Source organism: Piliocolobus tephrosceles, chromosome 21, assembly GCF_002776525.5.
Source record: "Piliocolobus tephrosceles isolate RC106 chromosome 21, ASM277652v3, whole genome shotgun sequence".
NCBI lineage: Eukaryota > Metazoa > Chordata > Mammalia > Primates > Cercopithecidae > Piliocolobus > Piliocolobus tephrosceles.
The window spans coordinates 22,696,688-22,719,465 of NC_045454.1; the positions used below are offsets into that span (position 1 = coordinate 22,696,688).

Below are 22,778 nucleotides of genomic sequence, written 5' to 3' on the forward strand. Positions count from 1 at the left end.
TTCACCGGGTTAGCCAGGATGGTCTCGATCTCCTGACCTCGTGATCCACCTGTCTCGGCCTCCCAAAGTGCTGGGATTACAGGTTTGAGCCACCGCGCCCGGCCAAAACTTTTTAATAAGTTTTCACTCCTGCTCTAAAATTTGCTTTGGTCTCTCCTCTGTCTTATGTGCCTCGGTCAAATTCTTTCTTCTAAGGAGGCAAGAACTGAGGTTACTACAGACCCCTACAGATTCGCCACTGCTAACAGTATTGTGGCAAAAATGTTAGTTACAAAGGGGGGAAATATCAGACCACCCTCATACCTCTACAAAGCTACATTCCATGCAAAAGACATTTCTATATAAGTGAAAAATCTCAGAGACTAGAATGCCCATAAGCCCTTCCAGAAAAATATATTTCCCAGTGAGACTGAACCACCAGATGACAGGAGGCACCAGGGCAATGGCTGGCAGGGCTTTCACTGTAGAAGACAACACAGGGGTCTACAAGGTTCTGAAAAGAGAAAGTGGGATTTAAAAATTTTATACATGGGTTGCCCCTCAAATATGAAGCCACATTACCATGCACAATCTGAAGCAAGGCACTTCTGAGCCCTCCTAAAAGCTATTACTTGAGAAAATCCAGCTACTGAAAAAAGAATCAAAATAAAATAGGCATAAAAAAGCTCATTGTAAGAGTGGTGATGAACACGGAATCCATTTACACATAGAATTAAGGCTATCCAAACAGCTGTGATAATTATGATACTGGCTGGGAGCGGTGGCTCATGCCTGTAATCCCAGCACTTTGGGAGGTCAAGGTGGACAGATCACTTGAGGTCAGGAGTTCGAGACCAGCCAACATGGCAAAACCCCGTCTCTATTAAAAATACAAAACTAGCAGGGTGTGGTGGTGGGCACCTGTAATCCCAGCTACTAGGGAGGCTGAGGCAGGAGAATCGCTTGAACCTGGGAGGCAGAGGTTGCAGTGAGCCGAGACAGTGCCACTACACTCCAGCCTGGCTGCAGATTGAGGCTCCGTCTCAAAAAAAAAAAAAAAAGATACTGGGTCCAGCCGGGTGTGGTGGCTCATGCCTATAATCCAAGCACTTTGGGATGCCAAGGCAGGTCAGGAGTTTTAGACCAGCCTGGTCAACAATAGTGAAACCTGTTTCTACTAAAAGTACAAAAAATTAGCTGGGTGTGGTGGTGAGCACCTTTAATCCCAGCTCTTCATGAGGCGGAGGCAGGAGAATCACTTGAACCTGGGAAGCAGAGGTTGCAGTGAGCTGAGATTGCGCCACTGCACTCCAACCTGGGCGAAACTCCGTCTCAAAAAAAAAAGATACTGAAATATTTCAAGGTAGGAATAGGGTATGAATTTCCTTATCTACTATGGTAAGGAGCCAGATGCATACTATCTAAAACTGAAACATAGGAAGAATGTAATTTTCTGTTAACAACAGAAGCACCTTTCAGAAACTTGGGCCTCTTGGGTAAAGAACCTATTACCAAAAGTCCAGGCCAGGCGCGCTAGCTCACGCCTATAATCCCAGCACTTTGGGAGGCCAAGACGGACAAATCACGAGATCAGGAGATCGAGACCATCCTGGCTAACACGGTGAAACCCTGTCTCTACTAAAAATACAAAAAAAAAAAAAAAAATTAGCCGGGCGGGGTGGTGGGCACCTGTAGTCCCAGGTCCTAGGGAGGCTAAGGCAGGAGAATGGCCTGAACCCAGTGGGCGGAGCTTGCGGTGAGTGAAGATCATGCCACTGCACTCCAGCCTGGGTAACAGAGCGAGACTCCGTCTCAAAAAAAAAAAAAAATTCCAGTAACTGCTTCACTTATACTTAACATTCCTTCTGTTAATTTGTACAAAAATTTATTCTAAGACTTTTAATTACCATGTTAGTGAATTTCTCTATTTTAGGAAAATTATTTTCATCTAGTCATCCATACATTCATCTAACTTGCTGTCTGTCTTTATGTCAAAAATTATTATTGGAATAATGGTTATTAACATTGATAATAGTTGTAATTTCTGGCCAAGCATGGTTCATGCTTGTAATCACTTTGGGAGGTCAAGGCAGGAGGATCGCTTGAGTCTACAGTTTGAGACCAGCCTGGGCAATATGGCGAAACCTTGTATCTACAAAAAACGCAAATTCCAGCCTGGCCAACACAGTGAAACCCCATCACTACTAAAAATACAAAAACTAGATGGGCATGGTGGCGGACACCTGTAATCTCAGCTACTGGGGAGGTTGAGGGAGGGGAATTGCTAGACCCCGGGAAGTAGAGACTGCAGTGAGCCGAGAACGTACCACTGCCCTCCAGCCCAGGCGACAGGAGAGAGACTCCATCTCAAAAAATAAATAAATAAATAAATATATATATATATATTAAAAAAAAGACTGGCTGGATTACAAATTTCTTTCTTTTTCTGTTTTCTGAGACAGAGTCTCGCTCTGTCACCAGGCTGGAGTGCATTGGCGCGATCTTGGCTCACTGCAACCTCCACCTCCTGGGTTCAAGTGATTCCCCACCTCAACCTCCCAAGCAACTGGGACTACAGGCACATGCCACCATGCCCAGCTAATTTTTTATATTATAGTAGAGACAGGGTTTCACCACACTGGCCAGGAAGGCCTTGATCTCCTGACCTCGTGATCCGCCCACCTGGGCCTCCCAAAGTGCTGGGATTACAGGCATGAGCCACCACACCTGGCCTAAATTTCTTAAAACAATTTTTTAATTCCAAAATTTTCTATAATTTACTTACGATATTTTATAAGTAAACAAAAGGTTTTTCATTTATTTAAAAATAATGCCAGAAATCCACGAACTCAAATTAATAAAGGGCTTCTCACCTAAATTAGCACTCTTGAGCATGCTGACCAGTGCTGGCATAAGCTGAAACTCAAATATCCTTCGGCCTCCACACTGGCTGCAGGCTGGAAGCTTGGTGACTTCTGATGTAGGGCAGATCAGAAAGAGTGGCTCTCCACTCCAGGAATACCTAGGACAAGGAAACAAAGAACCCCGAATTAGAGCCACACAAGTCACATTCTAGCATCTAAGGACATGCTTTGCAACCTCTCTTTGTTTCTTGCAGAAATCCTCCAAAGGCCCAAAAACCTAGCACCATGGCTATAAAGCATAGCAAGATATCTGGAAATCTTGTCAGTGTTCGATTCAAAGTCTCAAAGGCACTAAAGTCAACGTTCAATTGAATCTAGGTAAAGCTGCAACGAAGTTCAGACCCAGCTCCACTGCAGATTAAATGGAATCAGCCCTCCACACTACTGGCCTTACAGAGGAAGGGGCATGCCTTAGAGCAGAAGTCCCCAACCCCCAGGCCATGGACCCCCAGGTCATGGACCAGTACTGGTCGGTAGTCTATTAGGAATAGGGCCATGCAGCAGGAGGTGAGCAACAGGCAAGCGAGCATTACCACCTGATCTCCACCTCCTGTCCCATCAGCAGCATGAGATTCTCATAGGAGCGCTGTGAACTGCACATGCGAGGGAGGGATCTAGGTTGCGTGCTCCTTATGAGAATCTAATGCCTGATGATCTGAGGTGAACAGTTTCATCCCAAAACCATGCCCCACGCCCCCCACCTCAGTCTGTGAAAAAATTGCCTTCCACGAACCAGTCCCTGGTGCCAAAAAGGTCAGGGACCACTGCCTTAGAAGGAAGAAATATTCACTTCCATTTTAGGGTTTTTTTTTTTTTTTTTTTTTTTTTTTAGATAGAGCCTTTTTCTGTTGCCCAGGCTAGAGTGCAGTGGCACAATCACAGCTCACTGCAGCCTTGATCCCCTGGGCTCAAGCAATCCTCTGACCTCAGCCTCCTGAGTAGCTGGGAACAGATGCGCATCACCATACCCAGCTAGTTTTTTAAAGAAATTTTGTAGAGACAGGGTCTTGCTATACTGCCCAGGCTGGTCTCAAACTCCTGGCCTCAAGTGATCCTCCCACCTCAGCCTCCTAAAGTGCTGTGATTACAAATGTGAGCCACCATATCCAGCTCACTTCAATACTACTGTTCTTCGATATATAATTTCTGGTAATCATTTTAAAACTTACTAAACATGCAAAGAAGCAGGAAAATTTAACCCATAAAGAAAGTTAATGCAAGGAGACCCATGGACAAGATGATAAATTTATCAGACAAAAACTTTCAAATACAATAAATACGTAAAAAAAAAAAAAAACCCAGTGGAAAAAGGTAGACCAGGTGCAGTGGCTCACACCTGTAACTCCAGCACTTTGGGAGGCTAAGGCGGGTGAATTACCTGAGGACAGGAGTTCGAGATCAGCCTGGCCAACATGGTGAAACCCCATCTCTACTAAAACTACAAAAATTAGCTGGGCACAGTGGTAGGTGCCTGTAATCCCAGCTGCGGGGGAGGCTGAGGCTGAGGCTGCAGAATCACTGAAACCTGGAAGGCAGAGGTTGCAGTGAGCTGAGATTGCTCCACTGCAATCCAGCCTGGATGACACAGCGAGACTCCTTCTCAAATAATAATAATAATAATAATAATAATAATAATAATAATAATACAAAAATTAGCCAGACATAGTGGTGCACGCCTGTGGTCCCAGCTACTTTGGAGGGTGTGGCAGGAGGATCACTTGAGCTCAGGAGTCTGAGGCTGCAGTGAGCCATGACTGCACCACTGCACTCCAGCCTACGCAACAGAACAAGACCCAATCTCTAAATAAACAAAAAAACAAAAAAAAAAGCAACATAAAGAGTTAAAAATAAAAGACAAAAAAGGGAACAAAATAGCAAACTAAAAATACTCAAGTCACTGACAAGCAGGTTCAATAAAAGGAATACAGAAAACAAAAACAAAAAACCCCACCAAATGCAAAGCCAGGTGTGGTGACAGATGCCTATAACCCTAGCAATTTGGGAGGCTGAGGTGAGGGAATTGCTTGAGTCCAGGAGTTCAAGACCAGCCTAGGCGACATAGTGAGACGCCCATCTCTTTAAAACAAAAGGAAAGAAAAAAGAAATGGAGGAAGAAACAATAACAGAATAAAATTAACCCAACATGGCAGGGTGCGGTGGCTCATGCCTGTGATCCTAGCATTTTGTGAGGCAGGCGGGTCACCTGAGGTCAAAAGTTTGAGACCAGCCTGGCCAACATGGCAAAACCTGTCTCTACTAAAAATACAAAAAAATTAGCCAGGCATGGTGGTGTGCACCAGTAATCCCAGCTACTCAGGAGGCTGAGGCAGGAGAATTGCTGAACCTGGGAGGCAGAGGTTGCCGTGAGCCGAGATTGTGTCACTGCACTCCAGCCTGGGCAACAGAGCAAGACTCTGTCTCTAAATAAATAAATAAATAAATAACCCAACAATACCAATGATTAAAGAGATTGCATATTCCGTGTTAAAAAAAAACCATAACTGTTAAGTTGAACTTGATCAAAATTTAAAGCCATCTGTCAGAATCTGAGTGCTAAAAAAATTAAATTGAAAAAGGACTTGTACTCTTGACCATATGAAGAATTCCTAAACTCAGTAACACAAACACAAACAATACGGCAAGAGATTTGAATGACTCTTTATCCAAGATGATATACAGAGATGGAAAACAAGCACTTGAAATGATGCTCAACATCATTTGCCATTTGAGGAAATGCAAATTAAAGCCACAATAAAATGCCACTACACACCTTCTTAAATGGCTAAAATTAAAAACTGAACATCCCAAGCATTAGCAAAGATATACAGGGAGTAGAATTCTTAAAAAACAGCTAGTGGGAACAGAAATGGCATAACCACTTTGGAAAATGGTTTGGCCTGTTTCTTAACAAGTTAAACATGCATATACCACATAATGCAATCATTCTATTCCTAGGTATCTACCCCCACAAAATCAAAACATGTCTTACAAAGAGATGTAAACAAATATTCATAGCAGCTTTATTTATAATAGCCAATATGACACAGTGGTCAAAAGGAATGAACTATTGATACATGCAATAAGAATGAATCTTGAAGTATGCTAAGTGAGTAAAACCAGACCAAAAAAAAAGTATATCCCGTGCGACCTTATATACTTTCACAGGAAATGCACTAAGGTGCGACAGAAAGATGATCAGTGGTTGCCTGGGGATTCGGGGAGCAGCACCGGACAGGGTTGGCAAGAACTTGCGAAGGAGCATGAGGAAACTTCTGGCAGGGAGGAATATGTTTACTGTCTTGACTGTTGTGATTTCAGGGGTGTATACAGATGTCAACTTATCTAAGTGCACACTGTAAAAATATAGGCAGTCTGTTGTATGTCAATTGTACCTCAGTAAAGCTGCTGAAAAATAAATGTAAACAGACACACTTCACTATAGAAGATACATAGATGCCAGATGAGCACATGGGAAGATGCTCAACATCATTTGTTATTAGGAAAATGCAAATTCAAACCACAAGGAAATACCACCACCACCTACTAGAATGGCTACAATGTAAAAGATTGACAATATTTTTAAAACCACCACCAGGCTAGGTTTCTCAATGCCAACCATTCCTATACTCCCCGTATTTCAGTATTTGCATATTTAGTTCTTATTTCATTAAGGAAAAATTCCCAATTTTATCTTTGAATATTGTTTCTGATCCATCCATTAGGTTCTCTATTTTGGAGACCAATTCTCCTCATAGTAAATACAATTATGAACCCTTGCTCAAGTCTTTATACCAGTACTTTGATCTTTAGCCAAGTCTATTATGTTCCCTAATTTTTTTTTTTTTTTAAGACAGAGCCTCACTCTGTCACCCAGGCTGGAGTGCAATGGCGCAATCTCCGTCCGCTGCAAACTCCGCCTCCTGGGTTCAAGCAATTCTCCTGCCTCTGCCTCACGAGTAGCTGGGACTACAGGCGCCCGCCACCACGCCCAGCTAGTTTTTCTATTTTTAGTAGAGATGGAGTTTTACCATATTGGCCAGGCTGGTCTGGAATTCCTGACCTTGTGATCCGCCTGCCTTGGCCTCCCAAAGTGCTGGGATTACAGGTGTGAGCCACCACGCCCGGCCTATGTTCCTTATATTCTATATGTATTAGATATGTAACGTCATGGGGCTTAGTTTCTTTAGCAATTCAATTTCCAATTCATACATAGTTACTTTATTTTCTCACCTTTGAGCTCTCGTTTTATGGAATCTATTGTCTTATGAAGTTCTTATACATTTTGAACCATCTGCTGGGACTGATGTACTCCTTGGATTATATTTTATTTTATTTTTTGAGACAGAGTCTCACTCTGTCGCCCAGGCTTGAGTGCAGCGGCACTATCTCAGCTCACTGCAACCTCCGCCTCCCAGGTTCAAGCGATTCTCCTGCCTTAGCCTCCTGAGTAGCTGGGACTATAGGCGCCCACCACCATGCCCAGCTAATTTTTGTATTTTTAGTAGAGACAGGGTTTCACCAGGTTGGCTAGAATGGTCTCGATCTACTGATCTCATGATCCACCTGCCTTGGCCTCCCAAAGTGTTGGGATTACCAGAGTGAGTCACCGAGCCCAGCTGGATATTTTCTAGCAGACTTGGTTCTTGAGCTTTTTGTATGTTCTCTTCATTTCCTTAACTATTCTTGCCACAGTATGATTACCTGGGTGACATGCTATTTTTCATCTAGCTCACGCCTAAAGGGTGCAACTCAGTTTAGACCATCTATTTGCTCTGAAATGTCCGCAGAGGTTCTCATTGATTTCCTGTCCATCTCATATGAGGCCTGTTTTCCCCTCTCTAGGAGTACTGCCCATTTCCTCTGCATTTCTGTAGGTAGTAAAAGAGGGAACTGGGGTGACGAGATAGTTCTTCTGGGACTGGATGCAATCTTCATTAGAATACCTGGACTCTGCTTTTTCCTCTGAGACAGTGTAAAATACTGTATGTTGAGAAAGATCCCACTCTAGTGGAGGCGAAAGTGCCCTTAACTTTCCAATCATTGCTCTGACTCATCATGGAACAAAGGAATGTTGCTTCTGAGAGGCAATCCCCAATTCCTACACCACCTGCCCACCACACCCAGTTCTTCAGCCAACATGGTGGAGGAGGTCCACCATCCTCCACATTAGGACATGCAAGCTCTCCTGTGTGCTTCCTTCCAGACATTATTAACTGAAAATTCTTAGGTCACGTGCGGTGGCTCATGCCTGTCATCCCAGCACTTTGGGAGGCTGAGGTGGGTGGATCACCAGAGGTCAGGAGTTCGAGACCATACTGGCCAACATGGTGAAATCTAATCTCTACTAAAAATACAAAAATTAGCCAGGCATGGTGGCACATGCCTGTAGTCCCAGCTACTCAAGAGGCTGAGACAGCAGAACTGCTTGAACCCAGAAGATGGAGGTTGCAGTGAGCTGAGATCGTACCACTGCACTCCAGCCTGGGGGACAGAAACAGACTCTGTTTCCAAAAAAAAGAAAATTCTTGGCCGGGCGCGGTGGCTCACCCCTGTAATCCCAGCACTTTGGGAGGCCAAGACGGGCGGATCACGAGGTCAGGAGATCGAGACCATCCTGGCTAACACGGTGAAACCCCATCTCTACTAAAAATACAAAACATTAGCCGGGCACGGTGGCGGGCGCCTGTAGTCCAGCTACTCAGGAGGCTGAGGCAGGAGAATGGCGTGAACCTGGGAGGCGGAGCTTGCAGTGAGCCAAGATTGCGCCACTGCACTCCAGCCTGGGGCACAGAGCAAGACTCCGTCTCAAAAAAAAAAAAATGAAAATTCTTTGTGGACTCATCAGTATATTTTAGGCAGGTGAGAGAAAAGGCCTGTGGGATTAGAACTTGCACTTAACCATGTCAGAAATTTCTGTACCTTTCTCTGCAAAGACTAAATTAGTTACATGAGTGAATAAATATATGTGAAACACTCAAGAACTCTATTAGACATTTACTGATATTATATCCTGGGCTATCACTTTGAGTTTTATAGTACTAAGCCCTTTTCCTTTTTCAATGCTGATAAAACGGAATTTCTTTTTAAATATTTATTGTTTTATTTGGGCTAATTTTTAGCTTTTAGATTCACTGTGGTACGTATCAGAGAAAAAGGCCATTTGAGCTAATTCTGCCCACTTTGTCTGGACCTGTTTTTACTATTTTTATAAACTATACCTGCTATTTTTATAAACTATACCTGCTGGGTATGTCATTTCCTCTGAGGCCTTCCTGATAGCCTACCTAAAATAGCTCTATTTTTTCCTCATTTATCACTTATGGAAATCATACAGGGTTTTTTTTTTTTGAGATGGAGTCTCACTCTGTTGCCTAGGCTGGAGTGCAGTGGCGCAATCTCGGCTCACTGCAAGCTCCGCCTCCTGGGTTCATGCCATTCTCCTGCCTCAGCCTCCTGAGTAGCTGGGACTACAGGCGCCCGCCACCTCGCCCGCCTAATTTTTTTTGGATTTTTAGTAGAGACGGGGTTTCAGCATGTTAGCCAGGATGGTTTCGATCTCCTCACCGCATGATCCACCCTCCTCGGCCTCCCAAAGTGCTGGGATTACAGGCATGAGCCACCACACCCGGCCCATACACGTCTGTTTTTAATCTCCCACACTAGAAAATAAAATATATGGACCAGGGGCAGGACAGTGGCTCAAACCTGTAATCCCAGCACTTTGGAAGGCTGAGGCGGGCAGATCATTTGAAGTCAGGAGTTCAATACCAGCCCGACCAACATGGTGAAACTCCATCTCTACTAAAAATACAAAGAGTAGTCGGGTGTGGTGGCTGTAATCCTATACTCAGGAGGCTAAGGCAGGAGACTCTTAAACCCAGGAGGCGGAGGTTGCAGTGAGCCAGGATCACGCCACTGCACTCCAGCCTAGGTGGCAGAGCGAGACTCTGTCCCAGAAAAATAAAAATAAATTAAAAAATAAAAATAAATATATGAGCCAGGGTTGTGGCTGATGCCGGTAATCCCAGCACTTTGGAAGGCCATGGCAGGAGGATCACTTGAGGCCAGGAGTTTGAGAGCACACTGAGCAACATGATCAGATCCCATCTCTACAAAATACATTTTTTAAAAAATTAGCCACAAATGGTGGCACACACCTGTAGTTCTACATACTTAGGAGGATCGCTTGAGCCCAAGAGGTAACGGTTACAGTGACAATGCTCACGCCACTGCACTCCAGGGTGGGCAACAGACTGAGACACTCTCTCTAAAAAAAAAAAAAAAAAATTTAATAATAATAATAGTCCAGGCACAGTGGCTCATGCCTGTAATCCTAGAACAAACTCTGAGAGGCTAAAGCAGGTGGATGGCTTGAGCCCAGAAGTTTGGAACCAACTTGGCCAACATGGTGAAATACCATTTTTTAAAAAATACACAAAAATTAGCTGGGCGTGGTAGCATGTGCCTGTAGTCCCAGCTACTTGGGAGGCTGAGGTGGGAAGATCACTTGAGCCCGGGAGGGTGCACTGAGCTATGATTGATCACACCACTGCACTCAAGCCTGAGCAACAGAGCAAGACCCTGTCAAAAAACAACAACAACAAAAATTAAAGCCAGGTGTGGTGGCTCACACTTGTATCTCAGAACTTTGGGAGGCCGAGGCGGGCAGAATACATGAGGCCAGCAGTTCGAGACCAGTCTGGCAACGTGGTGAAACCCCGTCTCTACTAAAATACAAAAAAACAAAATTGGCCGGGCATGGTGGCGGGCACCTATAATCCCAGCTACTCAGGAGGCTGAGGCAGGAGAATTGCTTAAACCCGAGAGGTGGAGGTTGCAGTGAGCCAAGATCACGCCACTACACTCCAGCGTGGGCGACAGAGTGTGACTCCCTCTCAAAGGAAAAAAAAATTAAATTAATAATAATAATAAAGGCTATGAGAACACGGACTTTGTGCCATTTCCTGCTATATCTGCAGCACCTACAAATAGCAGCACCTGGCATGCAGAATAGACTCCATAAGTATTTGTTAGACAAATGAGTGTGCTTTACCTTACTGAATCCTTCTACACAACTGAATCCTCCTACACATCCTATAACGTAGGTATTAGGTCCTATAAAGCAGGTATTAGGTTCTCTCTTGATTTGTGGAATGCTGTAGGTTTTGCTTTTCTCATATTTTCCTGTGTTTTCCAAACGAACATGTATTACCTTTATCATCAAGGAAAACAATAAAATGAACTGTGCCTTTTTTTACCTCAAAATCTGCTCCTGACAACCAGCAATTCGCTTCATGAATTTGTAAAACGTCTGATCTCCACTTTTAATTACGGTTTTCTCATATTTTTCATCACCATCATTAGAAAGGCTAAAAACAGAAGCAGAAAACACTTGTGAATGTCTATATCCAGAAAATTACAGCATTTGCAAGAGGAAACAAGATAATTTTCTTTTAAAAAAATTTATCGGGCCGGGCGCGGTGGCTCAAGCCTGTAATCCCAGCACTTTGGGAGGCCGAGGCGGGGGATCACGAGGTCAGGAGATCGAGACCATCCTAGCTAACACGGTGAAACCCCGTTTCTACAAAAAATACAAAAAACTAGCCGGGTGACGTGGCGGGCGCCTGTAGTCCCTCGGGAGACTGAGGCAGGAGAATGACGTAAAACCCGGGAGGCGGAGCTTGCAGTGAGCTGAGATCCGGCCACTGCACTCCAGCCTGGGCGGCAGAGCAAGACTCCGTCTCAAAACAAAAAAAAAAATAAAAAAATTTATCAGGCCAGGTGCGGTGGCTAACGCCTGTAATCCCAGCACTTTGGGAGGCCAAGGCAGGCAGATCACAAGGTCAGGAGATCGAGACCATCCTGGCCAACATGGTGGAACCCCATCTCTACTGAAAAACACAAAAAATTGGCTGGGTGTGGTGGCGCACGCCTGTAGTCCCAGCTACTCAGGAGGCTGAGGCAGAGGAAATCGCTTGAACCCGGAAAGTGGAGGTTGCAGTAATCCAAGATTGCGACACTGCACTCCAGCCTGGTGACAGAGTGAGATTCCATATCAAAAAAAAAAAAAAAAAAAAAAACAGTCATGCCTGTAATCCCAGCACTTTGGGAGGCCGAGGTGAGCGGATCACCTGAGGTCAGGAGTTCGAAACCAGCCTGGCCAACATCTTGAAACCCTATGTCTGATAAAAATACAAAAACTTAGCCGGGCGTGGTTGCAGGCGCCTGTGATCCCAGCTACTTCGGAGGCTGCGGCAGGAGAATCACTTGAACTCGGGAGGTGGAGGTTGCAGTGAGCCGAGACCGTGCCATTGTACTCCAGCCTGGGCAGCAACAGTGAAACTCCAAAAAAAAAAAAAAAATTTTAATTGGTCAGACATGGTGGCGTGCACCCGTACTCCCAGCTACTTGGGAAGCTAAGGTAGATTGCCTGAGCCCAGGAGTTCAAGGCTACGTGAGCTGTGATCATAGCAATTAACTGCAGAGTGGGTGACAGAGTGAGACCCTGTCTCTCTTAATCAATCAATAAGCAAAAATGATCATTCTTACTTCTTTAGAGAGCTTTGGTTTATAAAGCCTTTCAAGATCTACTCTCTCGTTTGACTCTCAAAATCATGTGATGAAACAGAGAACAGAGATATCACTATCACTCTCACTTTACAGAATTGAGGATCTGAAAGCATCTCCGCGGTCCTGGGCCAGTTCTGGAGCCACAGCCAAGAGTCAATAAACAAACGGCATTTTTCTTTTCCTTTTTCCATTTTTTCACCCCAATCTTATTATCCCAGATCAAATGGCAGTTTTCTAACTTGCCTGTCTCTGCTATAAAGACATATTAGAAATATAAAAGAAAGTTAGAGTCAGTGAACACATCTTCTATAAATACTTGCCATCTCTAACTTCTGTTTGTTCATCTTTGTTCACTTTCTTAACAGGAATTATAAATAGAGCAGGGTTTTCAAGCTAACTCAAGTTGACTAATAAGGAAATAAAGCGAAAAGGTCCTACATACAAGTTCTGCCTGACAGTTTCCCCAGGTCCTGTGGTGAAACTGAAGGGTAACTCCTGTGGCTGCTTCCCAATCCAGTCACCTCTCAACATCAGGAGCACACATCCTCACCTTTGGGAAAGCAACTGATCCATGGCAATGCCTTCTCTCTGCTGATAGTCCCTCAGAAGGCTGTGGGCATGATCCAGGTTGACAAAGTCCATATATTCATCCTCGTCTGCAACACAGATGTAGTAGGGCAGGAATAGCGGCAGCCCAGGAGACATGGCGGTCTGCTCCCCAGGAGGCACAGGATGGGCAGCACCCAGGACAGCATCCTGCAGGCGGAGGTCTTGGAGCTGAGCAGTCCAGTCTACATCTTTGGCACTGCAGGCATCATTCCCAAAATCCAAGGTAAGCTGTGGTGAAGGCGCCTCCTCAGGGTCACTTCCCCAGTCATCAGCACCTTCACACCAGTCCTCAGCTGCAAGGCTGTTTTCCTGTGTCTGGAAAAATATTCAGTGAATGAGGTCCGAGCACATTTGGGAGGTTTATTCTATTACTTCGGTTCCAGCCACCCATCCCTGCGCCTTCCAGAGGGAGCCTTCACACCAGCCCCTTCCCCTCTGGCACACTCCAAACAAACTTTCTAGACTTTATGTACTCAAAAGTATGTTGAAGGAAACTTAAAATACTTCTCTTTCCTTTTCGGGGTGTGGGGGAAAGAAAGAGAGATCAGCCTGTTACTGTGTCTATATAGAAGGAAGCAGACATAAGAGACTCCATTTTGTTCTGTATTTGAGATGCTGTTAATCTGTGACCCTACCCCCAACCTTGTCCTTGCAAGAGACATGTGCTGTGGTGACTCAAGGTTTAAAGGATTTTGGACTGTGCAGGATGTGGTTTGTTAAACAAGTGCCTGAAGGCAGCTTGCTGGTTAAGTCATCACCATTCTCTTAATCTAAAGTAAGAGAAAAGCATTTGTCTCCTCCCCATCTCGGTGTAAAACCGATTGTATGCTCTGTTTACTGAGATAGGAGAAAACGGCCTTATGGCAAAAGTTGGGACTTGCAAGGCAGGACTTGGCTGGCGCAATGCTGCTAAAAGGTTTATGGAGATGTTTGCATATGCACATCAAGGCACAGCATTTTTCTTTAAACTTATTCATGTCACAGGGATCTTTGTTCATATGTCTTACTGCTGATTTTCTCCCTACAATGATCTATTTGTCCTGCCACTCCCTTATCTTTAAGAATGGTAAAGATAATTATCAATAAATACTAAGGGAACTCAGATACCAGTGCTGCCGTGGGTCCTCTGTATGCCAAGCGCCGGTCCCCTGGGCCCTTTTTTTCTTTCTCTATACTTTGTGTCTCATTTCTTTTCTCAAGTCTCTCGTTCCACCTAACAAGAAATGCCCACAGGTGTGGAGGGGCAGGCCACCCCTTCATGGGGCAAGTGTGACAGATATAGTACATGGTTTATTCAACCATCTGTTCCAGTATCTTTTTGTTGTGCTTCATGTATTGCAGGAACTGAAAAGAAAGAACTACATTTCCCAGACTCCTTAGCAGCTAGGGTTTCAGATATGATTAGGTGTCTGCTAATCAGGTCTACTAGAGAGAGACATGAACTTGAGACAGAGTGAAGTAGAAAGAAAGACCACATAGCAAAAGGCAGCCAGAGTGTCGACATAGACAGAACAAGGTTTTGGAGCCAACAGTTCTGTGGTGAAGACAGCGACTAGTTCACCAGATCACACTTAAGCTTCCTGACAGCAGGAGAGGTGGCATAGCAGCTCCTTCAGGGACAGTTCTCAGGTGTGATTCTGGAGGGCATTCCTGCAGCCTCCTCCTTCAGACTATCCACTTACTAAAAACCTGACTCCTGTGTTAAGTCTGTCTCAGCTTAAAAGCCAGGCATGGTTGCACGTGCCTGTAATCCCAGCTACTCGGGAGGCTGAGGCAGGAGAATAGCTTGAATCCAGGAGGTGGAGTTTTCAGTGAGCTGAGATCACGCCACTGCACTACAGCCTGGGAGACAGAGTGAGACTCGTCTCAAAAACAAAAACAAACAAACAAAAAAAAACAGTACTTTTCTAATTATCTGCACTTGAACCCTGACAAATATAGGCACTGTCTTCAACTTTTTATTCGAGTACTGCTAGTACTATGCCTAGCAAACATCAAGAACTGGGTGCAGGCCGGGCCCAGTGTCTCACGCCTGTAATTCCAGCATTTTGGGAAGCTGAGGTAGGTGGACTGTTTGAGTCCAGGAGTTCAAGACCAGCCTGGGCAACATGACAAAACCCCATCTCTACAAAAAATAAAAAAGTTAGCTGGGCATGGTGGCACGTGCCTGTAATCCCATCTACTCAGGAGGCTGAGGTGGGAGAATGGCTTGAGCCCAAGAGGCAAAGATCATGCCACTGCACTCCAGCCTGGGTGACCCCATCTCAAAAAAAAAAAATCCCATCTCAAAAAAAAAGAAAAGAAAAAAGAACTGTGTATATATAAAGACACATTTACTGTCAAAGGAGGCTAAATTTTGTTCTGCAGCTACCAACTTGCCTCCCTTTTCAATAAATTCAGATTTCATCTTATGAAATGTGTTAAAACATATATATATGTCTCATAAAGTATATTTACTATAAAGACATATATGTTATCATATACAACCACATACATGTACATCCCCATATATATTCCCAAACAGGAAAATCAGTAAACTGTCTCAAGACCTTCAGTGTAAGTTTGAAAAAACTACTATATATACAATGGAATATTCTTCACCCTTAAAAAAAAAAAAAAAAAGGAAGTTCTGTCATTTGTGACAACATGGATAGAACTGGAGAACATTTTGCTAAGTGAAATAAGGCAGACACAAAGACAAATGCTGCATGTATTCACTTATATGTGGAATCTAAAACAATTAACCTCAAAGTAGAGTAGAATGGTGGTTAAAGAAATGTGGAGCGGCCGGTTGCAGTGGCTCACGCCTGTAATCCCAGCACCTTAGGAGGCCGAGGCAGGCGGATCATGAGGTAAAGAGATTGAGACCATCCTGGCTACATGGTGAAACCCCGTCTCTACTAAAAATACAAAAATTAGCTGGGCGTGGTAGTGTGTGCCTGTAGTCCCAGCTACTTAGGAGGCTGAGGCAGGAGAATCGCTTGAACGCGGGAGGCTGAGGCTGCAGTGAGCCGAGATCATGCCACTGCACTCCAGCCTGGCGACAGAGAGAAACTCCATCTCAAAAAAAAAAGTCTGGAGTGAGCAGGGCATGGTGGCTCATGCTGTTATCTCAGCACTTTGGGAGGCCGACGCAGGTGGGTCACCTGAGGTCAGGAATTCGAGACCAGCCTGGCCAACATGGTGAAACCCCGTCTCTACTAAAGGCATGGTGGTAAGTGCCTGTAATCCCAGCTACTCGGGAGGCTGAGGCAGGAGAATCCCTTGAATCCAGGAGGTGGAGGTTGCAGTGAGCCGAGATTGTGCCATTGTACTCCAGCCTGGGCAACAAGAGTGAAACTTGGTCTCAAAAAAAAAGAAAAGAAAGAAACCTGGAGTGGAAAGAACAATAAGGAGATGATGGTCAAAGAATACAAAACCTCAGTTATTCAGGAGGAATGTGGGTTTTTTTAAGTTCTACTGCACAGCTTGAATATAGTTAATAATACAGTATTGTGGCTGGGCATGGGAGTTCAAGCCTGTAATCCCAGCACTTTGGGAGGCCGAGGTGGGTAGATGACGAGGTCAGGAGATGGAGACCATTCTGACTAATATGGTGACACCGTGTCTCTACTAAAAATTAAAAACAAAAAAACAAAAAAAAACCAATTAGCTGGCCGTGGTGGCCGGCACCCGTAATCCCAGCTACTTAGGAGGCTGAGGCAGGAGAATTGCTTGAAACCCAGAAGACGGAGCTTGCAGTGAACAGAGATGGCACCACTGCACTCCAGCCTGGGCAACAGAGCAAGACTCCGTCTCAAAAAAAATAAAAATAAAGTATTTTGTATTTCCAAATTGCTAGAGGAAATTTCAAATGTTCTCACAAGACGTTAAGTATCTGAGGTGATGAATGCATTAACTGGCTTCATTTAATTATTCCACATGATATTCATGAATCATAACCATCACTTTATACCTCATAAATTTATACATTATTATAAACTATCAATTTACAGTTAAAACAAAATGTTGAAGACATCCAGGAGGAAGTCTCCATCTCGCTCTCTTTTATTTTTATTTTTATTTTTTTGAGACGGAGTCTTGCTCTGTCGCCCGGGCTGGAGTGCAGTGGCCGGATCTCAGCTCACTGCAAGCTCCGCCTCCCAGGTTCACGCCATTCTCCTGCCTCAGCCTCCCGAGTAGCTGGGAGTACAGGCGCCCGCCACCTCACCCGGGTAGCTTTTTGTATTTTTTAGTAGAGACGGGGTTTCACCGTGTTAGCCAGGATGGTCTCGATCTCCTGACCTCGTGATCCGCCCGTCTCGGCCTCCCAAAGTGCTGGGACTACAGGCTTGAGCCACCGCGCCCGGCCTTCGCTCTCTTTTTTTTGGGAGGGGAGAGGGTCTGGCTTTGCCACGCAGGCTGAAGTGCAGTGGCACAAGTGTAGGTCACTGCAGCCTCAACCTCCTGGACTCAAGCAATCCTCCCACCTCAGCCGCCTGAGCAGCTGGCACTACAGTTGCGCGGCCATCATGCCCGGCTAATTTTTTTTTTACTTTTTATAGAGAGGACGTTTTGCTATTTTGCCCAGACTGCTCTCCCAACATTTTTTTTTTTATACGGAGTCTGTCATTCAGGCTGGATTGCAGTGGCATGATCTCAGCTCACTGCAATCTCCGCCTCCCGGGTTCAAGCGATTCTCCTGCCTCAACCTCCCTTGTAGCTGGGATTACAGGTGCCTGCCACCATGCCCGGCTAATTTTTTGTTTTTGTTTTTAATAGAGACGGGGTTTCCCCATGTTGGCCAGGCTGGTCTCGAACTTCTGACCTCTGATGATCCGCCCGCCTGGGCCTCCCAAAGTGCTGGGATTACAGGCGTGAGCCACTGCGCCCGGCCTGGTCTCCAACTTCTGAACTCAAGCAATCCTCCCACCTCAGCCTCTCAAAAAATGGTGGGATCACAGGCGTAAGCCACCATGCGGGGCCGCCATCTCCTTTTAACAAAGGAGTTAGAAAATAAAAATAAAGTAAAATAGAAGAAAAAAACCCTCACAAAACCTTAAGAAAATAGCATTCTATGGTTCTGCAGAAAAGCAAAAAACACTCCAATGTACTTCAAAGAACACGGCTTTAAAGGCTGTCCCAAACTATACTTTGGATAACATCCTCAAATGACAGAAAAAAAATAACATGCCAATCACAACCTTTACCTGAGCGTCCTGCGCCTCTCTCTCTGGAACCTGCAGGCACTGGGAGCGGAACACCTTCCAGCTTCGGGGTGAAGACAAAGGGCCGTGAGGGCTGCACCCCTACTCCAGCCCGCCGGCCCGCCCCAGCCTGCTGGAAAGGACACCCCAGGAGCAGCTCTGGGACTTCCCCGCCTACCTGCGCGAACCGCCGGTGCTGCAGCCGGGGCAGGCGCACGCGAACACGTGCAGCAGACGGTGAAACGGGGAGCCTTCCAGCGGGCAGTACACCTGCACGACCAGGGCGAGCGGCTGCCCGCAGCGCTGACACACGGGCCTGGGCGCAGCCACGGTAGGCAGAGCATCCTGAGGGGACAGAGGGGGCGCTCAGACTCCAACTACCCCCGGGACCTTGCCCACTCTCTCCGCACCCTTCGCCACCACCCATCGACCCCAGCTCCGGCACCCGCCCTCACCGGAATGCCGCCCAGCTTGCTAGCATTCCAGGCGCCCGGCCCTGTGGGACTGCCGTGCACCGGCGCATCTCGAAGTCCCAGCAGCACCGGCTTCAGAACCGCCGCCATGGCTGCCTGGTGACCAGGTGAAAACGCGAACTACGGCAGCCGAGCGGGCGCGCGTGTCCGCGCACGCGCAACGCATACACTGAAATGATAGCCCCACCCCCTTACTAGGATCCGATGCGGAGGCGTGGCTTTAAGGCGCGTGCACTCAGGACCAAGAGCCGCAGAGGCGCCGCTGGCATTATGTGCTCCTTAATACGCTGTAATAGGAAGTACACACCATCTACTAGGAAGTAGTTTTGCCAAAAAGCTAACTTTTTTTCCCCTTTTTTTCTTGAGACGAGGACTTGCTATATTGCCCACACTGGCCTTGAACTCCTGGCTCCTGCGTTCAAGTGATCCTCCCGCCTCAGCCTCCTAAAGTGTTGTGATTACAGATGTGAGCCACCGGGCCCAGGCTCCAAAAAGCCTTACCGGGAAATAAAAATTTTAGGTGGGATAATGGTATTATCAATCATTAACAAGAACAATAATGAAGTTTTTAATTTTTAGAGAAACACACCAAAATGCTTATAGATGAAATATCTGGGATTTGCTACTACATAATTAAGGTGGGATATAGATACAGTAAGATTGGCCATGAGTTGATAATTGTTGAAATTTGGTGCCAGGCACATGGAGATTTATTCTCTTTGGGTTTTATATGTTTGAGATTTTTCGGAGTTTTTATTTTTGTTTTGTTTTTGAGACAGAGTCTCGCTGGGTCGCCCAGGCTGGAGTGCAGTGGCGCCATCTCACTGCAACCTCTGCCTCCCAGGTTCAAGCAATTCTCCTGCCTCAGCGCCCCAAGTAGCTGGATTAGGATTACAGGTGCCCACCACGATGCCTGGCGCCCAGCTTTTTTTTTTTTTTTTTTTTTTTTTTTGAGAGAGAGAGTTTCTCTCTTGTTGCCCAGGCTGGAGTGCAGTGGCATGATCCCAGTTCACCGCAACCTCTGCCTCCCAGGTTCAAGCCCTTCTTCTGCCTTAGCCTCCCAAGTAGCTGAGATTACAGGCATGAGCCACCATGCCCAGCTAACTTTGTATTTTTAATAGAGACAGGGTTTTTCCATGTTGGTCAGGCTGTCTTCGAACTCCCAACCTCAGGTGATCTGCTCACCTTGGCCTCCCAAAGTGTTAGTATTACAGGTGTGAGCCACCGCGCCCAGCCACACAATACAGTTTTTTAAATTCCTGCAGCACAACGTGGGTGAATTTCAAAAGCATCATGGGAAGAAGCCAGACACAAAAGGTGCCGTTCTGGTCAAAGCAGAACTTAGGGGGAAAAAATCAGTTCAACGGTAGTCAGGAATTGGGATGAGGGAGTAGGACTGGACCACAAGAGCGTCAGGAACTTTTGAGGGTGAGGAAAACGCTGTATATCTTGTCTGCAATGGTTATAAGACTGTATATACACTTGTGAAAACAGAACCGTATAGCAAAGAAAGGTGAATCTTACTATATGTAAATTACACCCCAATAAACCTAACTTTTTAAAAATGCAGGCTGCAAAAACATTATTTTAGGATTCATAACATGGTATGCAAAGGAAACGTATGTTTTCAAGGATCTACACCTCAAAGGAGGAAGCACCAGCCTTTGTGATGTTCAGCTTTCGCCCAGCAAGGACCTGGAGACAAAATCTGTTTACTCCTATTTTATCACACTTCAACCTGCCAGCTGTAAAAGGCCCTGTGATGCTGGGCACAGTGGCTTGCACCTGTAATCCCAACACTTTGGGAGGCCAAGGCAGGAGGATCACTTGAGCCCAAGAGTTCAAGATAAGCCTGGGCAACACAGTGGTGTTACCAGGGGAGGGTCTTGACTACAAGTTGTCCAGGTTCTTGGAATGCTGAACAAAGAGGTAGACAAAACACACAAAAAAAGCAACAAGAGGAGGAACAAAAGCACAGATTTATTGAAGCGAAAGTACACTCCACAAAGCAGGAGGAGGCTTAAGCAAGTGCCCTGTTTAGAAAATCTGGGGTTTAAGTACCCTTTACAGGTTTCCTATTTGGTTACACCCTATGTAAATAAAGACTTGGCCTGCCACCAATCAGAGGCTGAAGTGAAGGCTCCCTTGTCTCTAGACCCTATTCTCCTGCCTCAGTGGGACCCTATCACTACAAAAATTTATTTTCTATTTTTTTTTTTTTTTTCTAACAACAGTACACTGATCTACAAAAATTTAAAAATGAGCTGGGTGTACTGGCTGTCTCATGTGTCCGTGGTGAAGAGACCCCCAAACAGGCTTTGTGTGAGCAACATGGCTGTTTATTTTACCTGGGTGCAGGCGGGCTGAGTCTGTAACGAGTCAGCAAAGGGTGGTGGATTATCATTAGTTCTTATAGGTTTGGGGATAGGCAGTGGAGGTAGCAGCAACGTTTACGGGCAGGGGGTGGATCTCACAAAGTACATTCTCAAGGTGGAGGGAGAATTACAAAGAACCTTCTTAAGAGTGGGGGAGAGGCCGGGCGCGGTGGCTCAAGCCTGTAATCCCAGCACTTTGGGAGGCCGAGACGGGTGGATCATGAGGTCGAGAGATTGAGACTATCCTGGCTAACACGGTGAAACCCCGTCTCTACTAAAAAATACAAAAAACTAGCCGGGCGAGGTGGCGGGCGCCTGTAGTCCCAGCTACTCCGGAGGCTGAGGCAGGAGAATGGCATAAACCCGGGAGGCAGAGCTTGCAGTGAGCTGAGATCCGGCCACTGCACTCCAGCCTGGGCGACAACGAAACTCCGTCTCAAAAAAAAAAAAAAAAAAAAAAAGAGTGGGGGAGATTACAAAGTACATTGATCGGTTAGGGTGGGGCAGAAACAAATTACAATGGTGGAATGTCATCAGTTAAGGCTATTTTCACTTCTTTTATGGATCTTCAGTTGCTTCAGGCCATCTGGTCACAAGGGATATGATGACTTAGCTTGGGCTCAGAGGCCTGACACTGGCATGCATCTGTGGACCCAGCTACTTGGAAGGCTGAGGTGATAAGATCACCTTAGCCTGGGAATTTGAGGCTTCAGTCAGCTATGACTGCATCACTGCAGTCCAGCCTGGGCAATGAAGACCATGTCTCTAAGAAAAAAAATTCTGAATAGGCTGGGTGTAGGGGCTCACGCCTGTAATCCCAGCACTGTGGGAGGCTGAGGTGGGAGGTTCTCGAGCCCTGAAATTCAAGACCCATCTCTACAAAAAATGAAAAAACTAGCAGGGTATAGTGGCACAACCTGTAGTCTCAACTACTTGGGCGGCTGAGGCAAGAGGACTGCCTGAGCCCGAGTGGTTGCGGTTGCAGTGAGCTGTGATGGCACCACTGCACTCCAGCCTGGGCAATGGAGCAAGACCCTGTCTAAAAAAATAAGTTGTTAAAAAAAAAAAAAAAATTGTGCCGGGTGTGGTGGCTCACACCTGTAATCCCAGCACTTCGGGAGGCTGAGGTGGGCGGATCACCCAAGGTCAGGAGTTCAAGACCAGCCTGCCCAACATGGTAAAACCCCTTCACTACTAAAAATACAAAAATTAGCTCGGCATGGTGGTGTGTGCCTGTAATCCCAGCTACTCAGGAGGCTGAGGCAGGAGAATAGCTTGAACCCGCCCGGGAGGCGGAGGTTGCAGTGAGCCGAGATTGCACCACTGCACTCCAGTCTGGGCAACAGAGCAACACTCAAAAAAAAAAAAAAAAAAAATCCTATTTCCAATATCTATCTGCCTTTTAAAGCAAAAGAACTACCTGAGCATCTTGCCAGGAGATGGCAGTCACCCTTGGTCTTGTCCAGGAATTCACCCCAAACAAACATAATCTCAGTGCACTCAATGCATAGAGTGAACAGAGTATCCAATTTCTCCAGTCACAGAGGTGAGGAGTGGAAAACAGTCTTAGGATTTGGTGACACAGGCCAAGTTGCCCTCTTGACTGATTGTGCTCCCACCCCACTACTGTCTTCTCAAGGCACCTTGCTCCACTCTAGACCC

At 45.8% G+C, this 22,778-nt stretch overlaps 1 protein-coding gene across 1 annotated transcript in view; it reads right to left on the reverse strand.

The window, feature by feature from the left end:
• PDCD2L (programmed cell death 2 like) overlaps positions 1–18,928 on the reverse strand; it is a 20,538-nt gene extending 1,610 nt beyond the window's left edge. The window contains exons 1-6 of the mRNA XM_023229031.1: positions 18,724–18,928; positions 18,447–18,613; positions 18,272–18,332; positions 13,024–13,397; positions 11,162–11,272; positions 2,853–3,001 (exon numbers count right to left, since the gene is read on the reverse strand). Coding sequence (XP_023084799.1) covers positions 2,853–3,001; positions 11,162–11,272; positions 13,024–13,397; positions 18,272–18,332; positions 18,447–18,613; positions 18,724–18,831 — 970 coding nt within the window. The 5' untranslated portion in view covers positions 18,832–18,928. The remainder of the gene's footprint in view (positions 1–2,852; positions 3,002–11,161; positions 11,273–13,023; positions 13,398–18,271; positions 18,333–18,446; positions 18,614–18,723) is intronic.
• Positions 18,929–22,778: the final 3,850 nt, after the last annotated feature.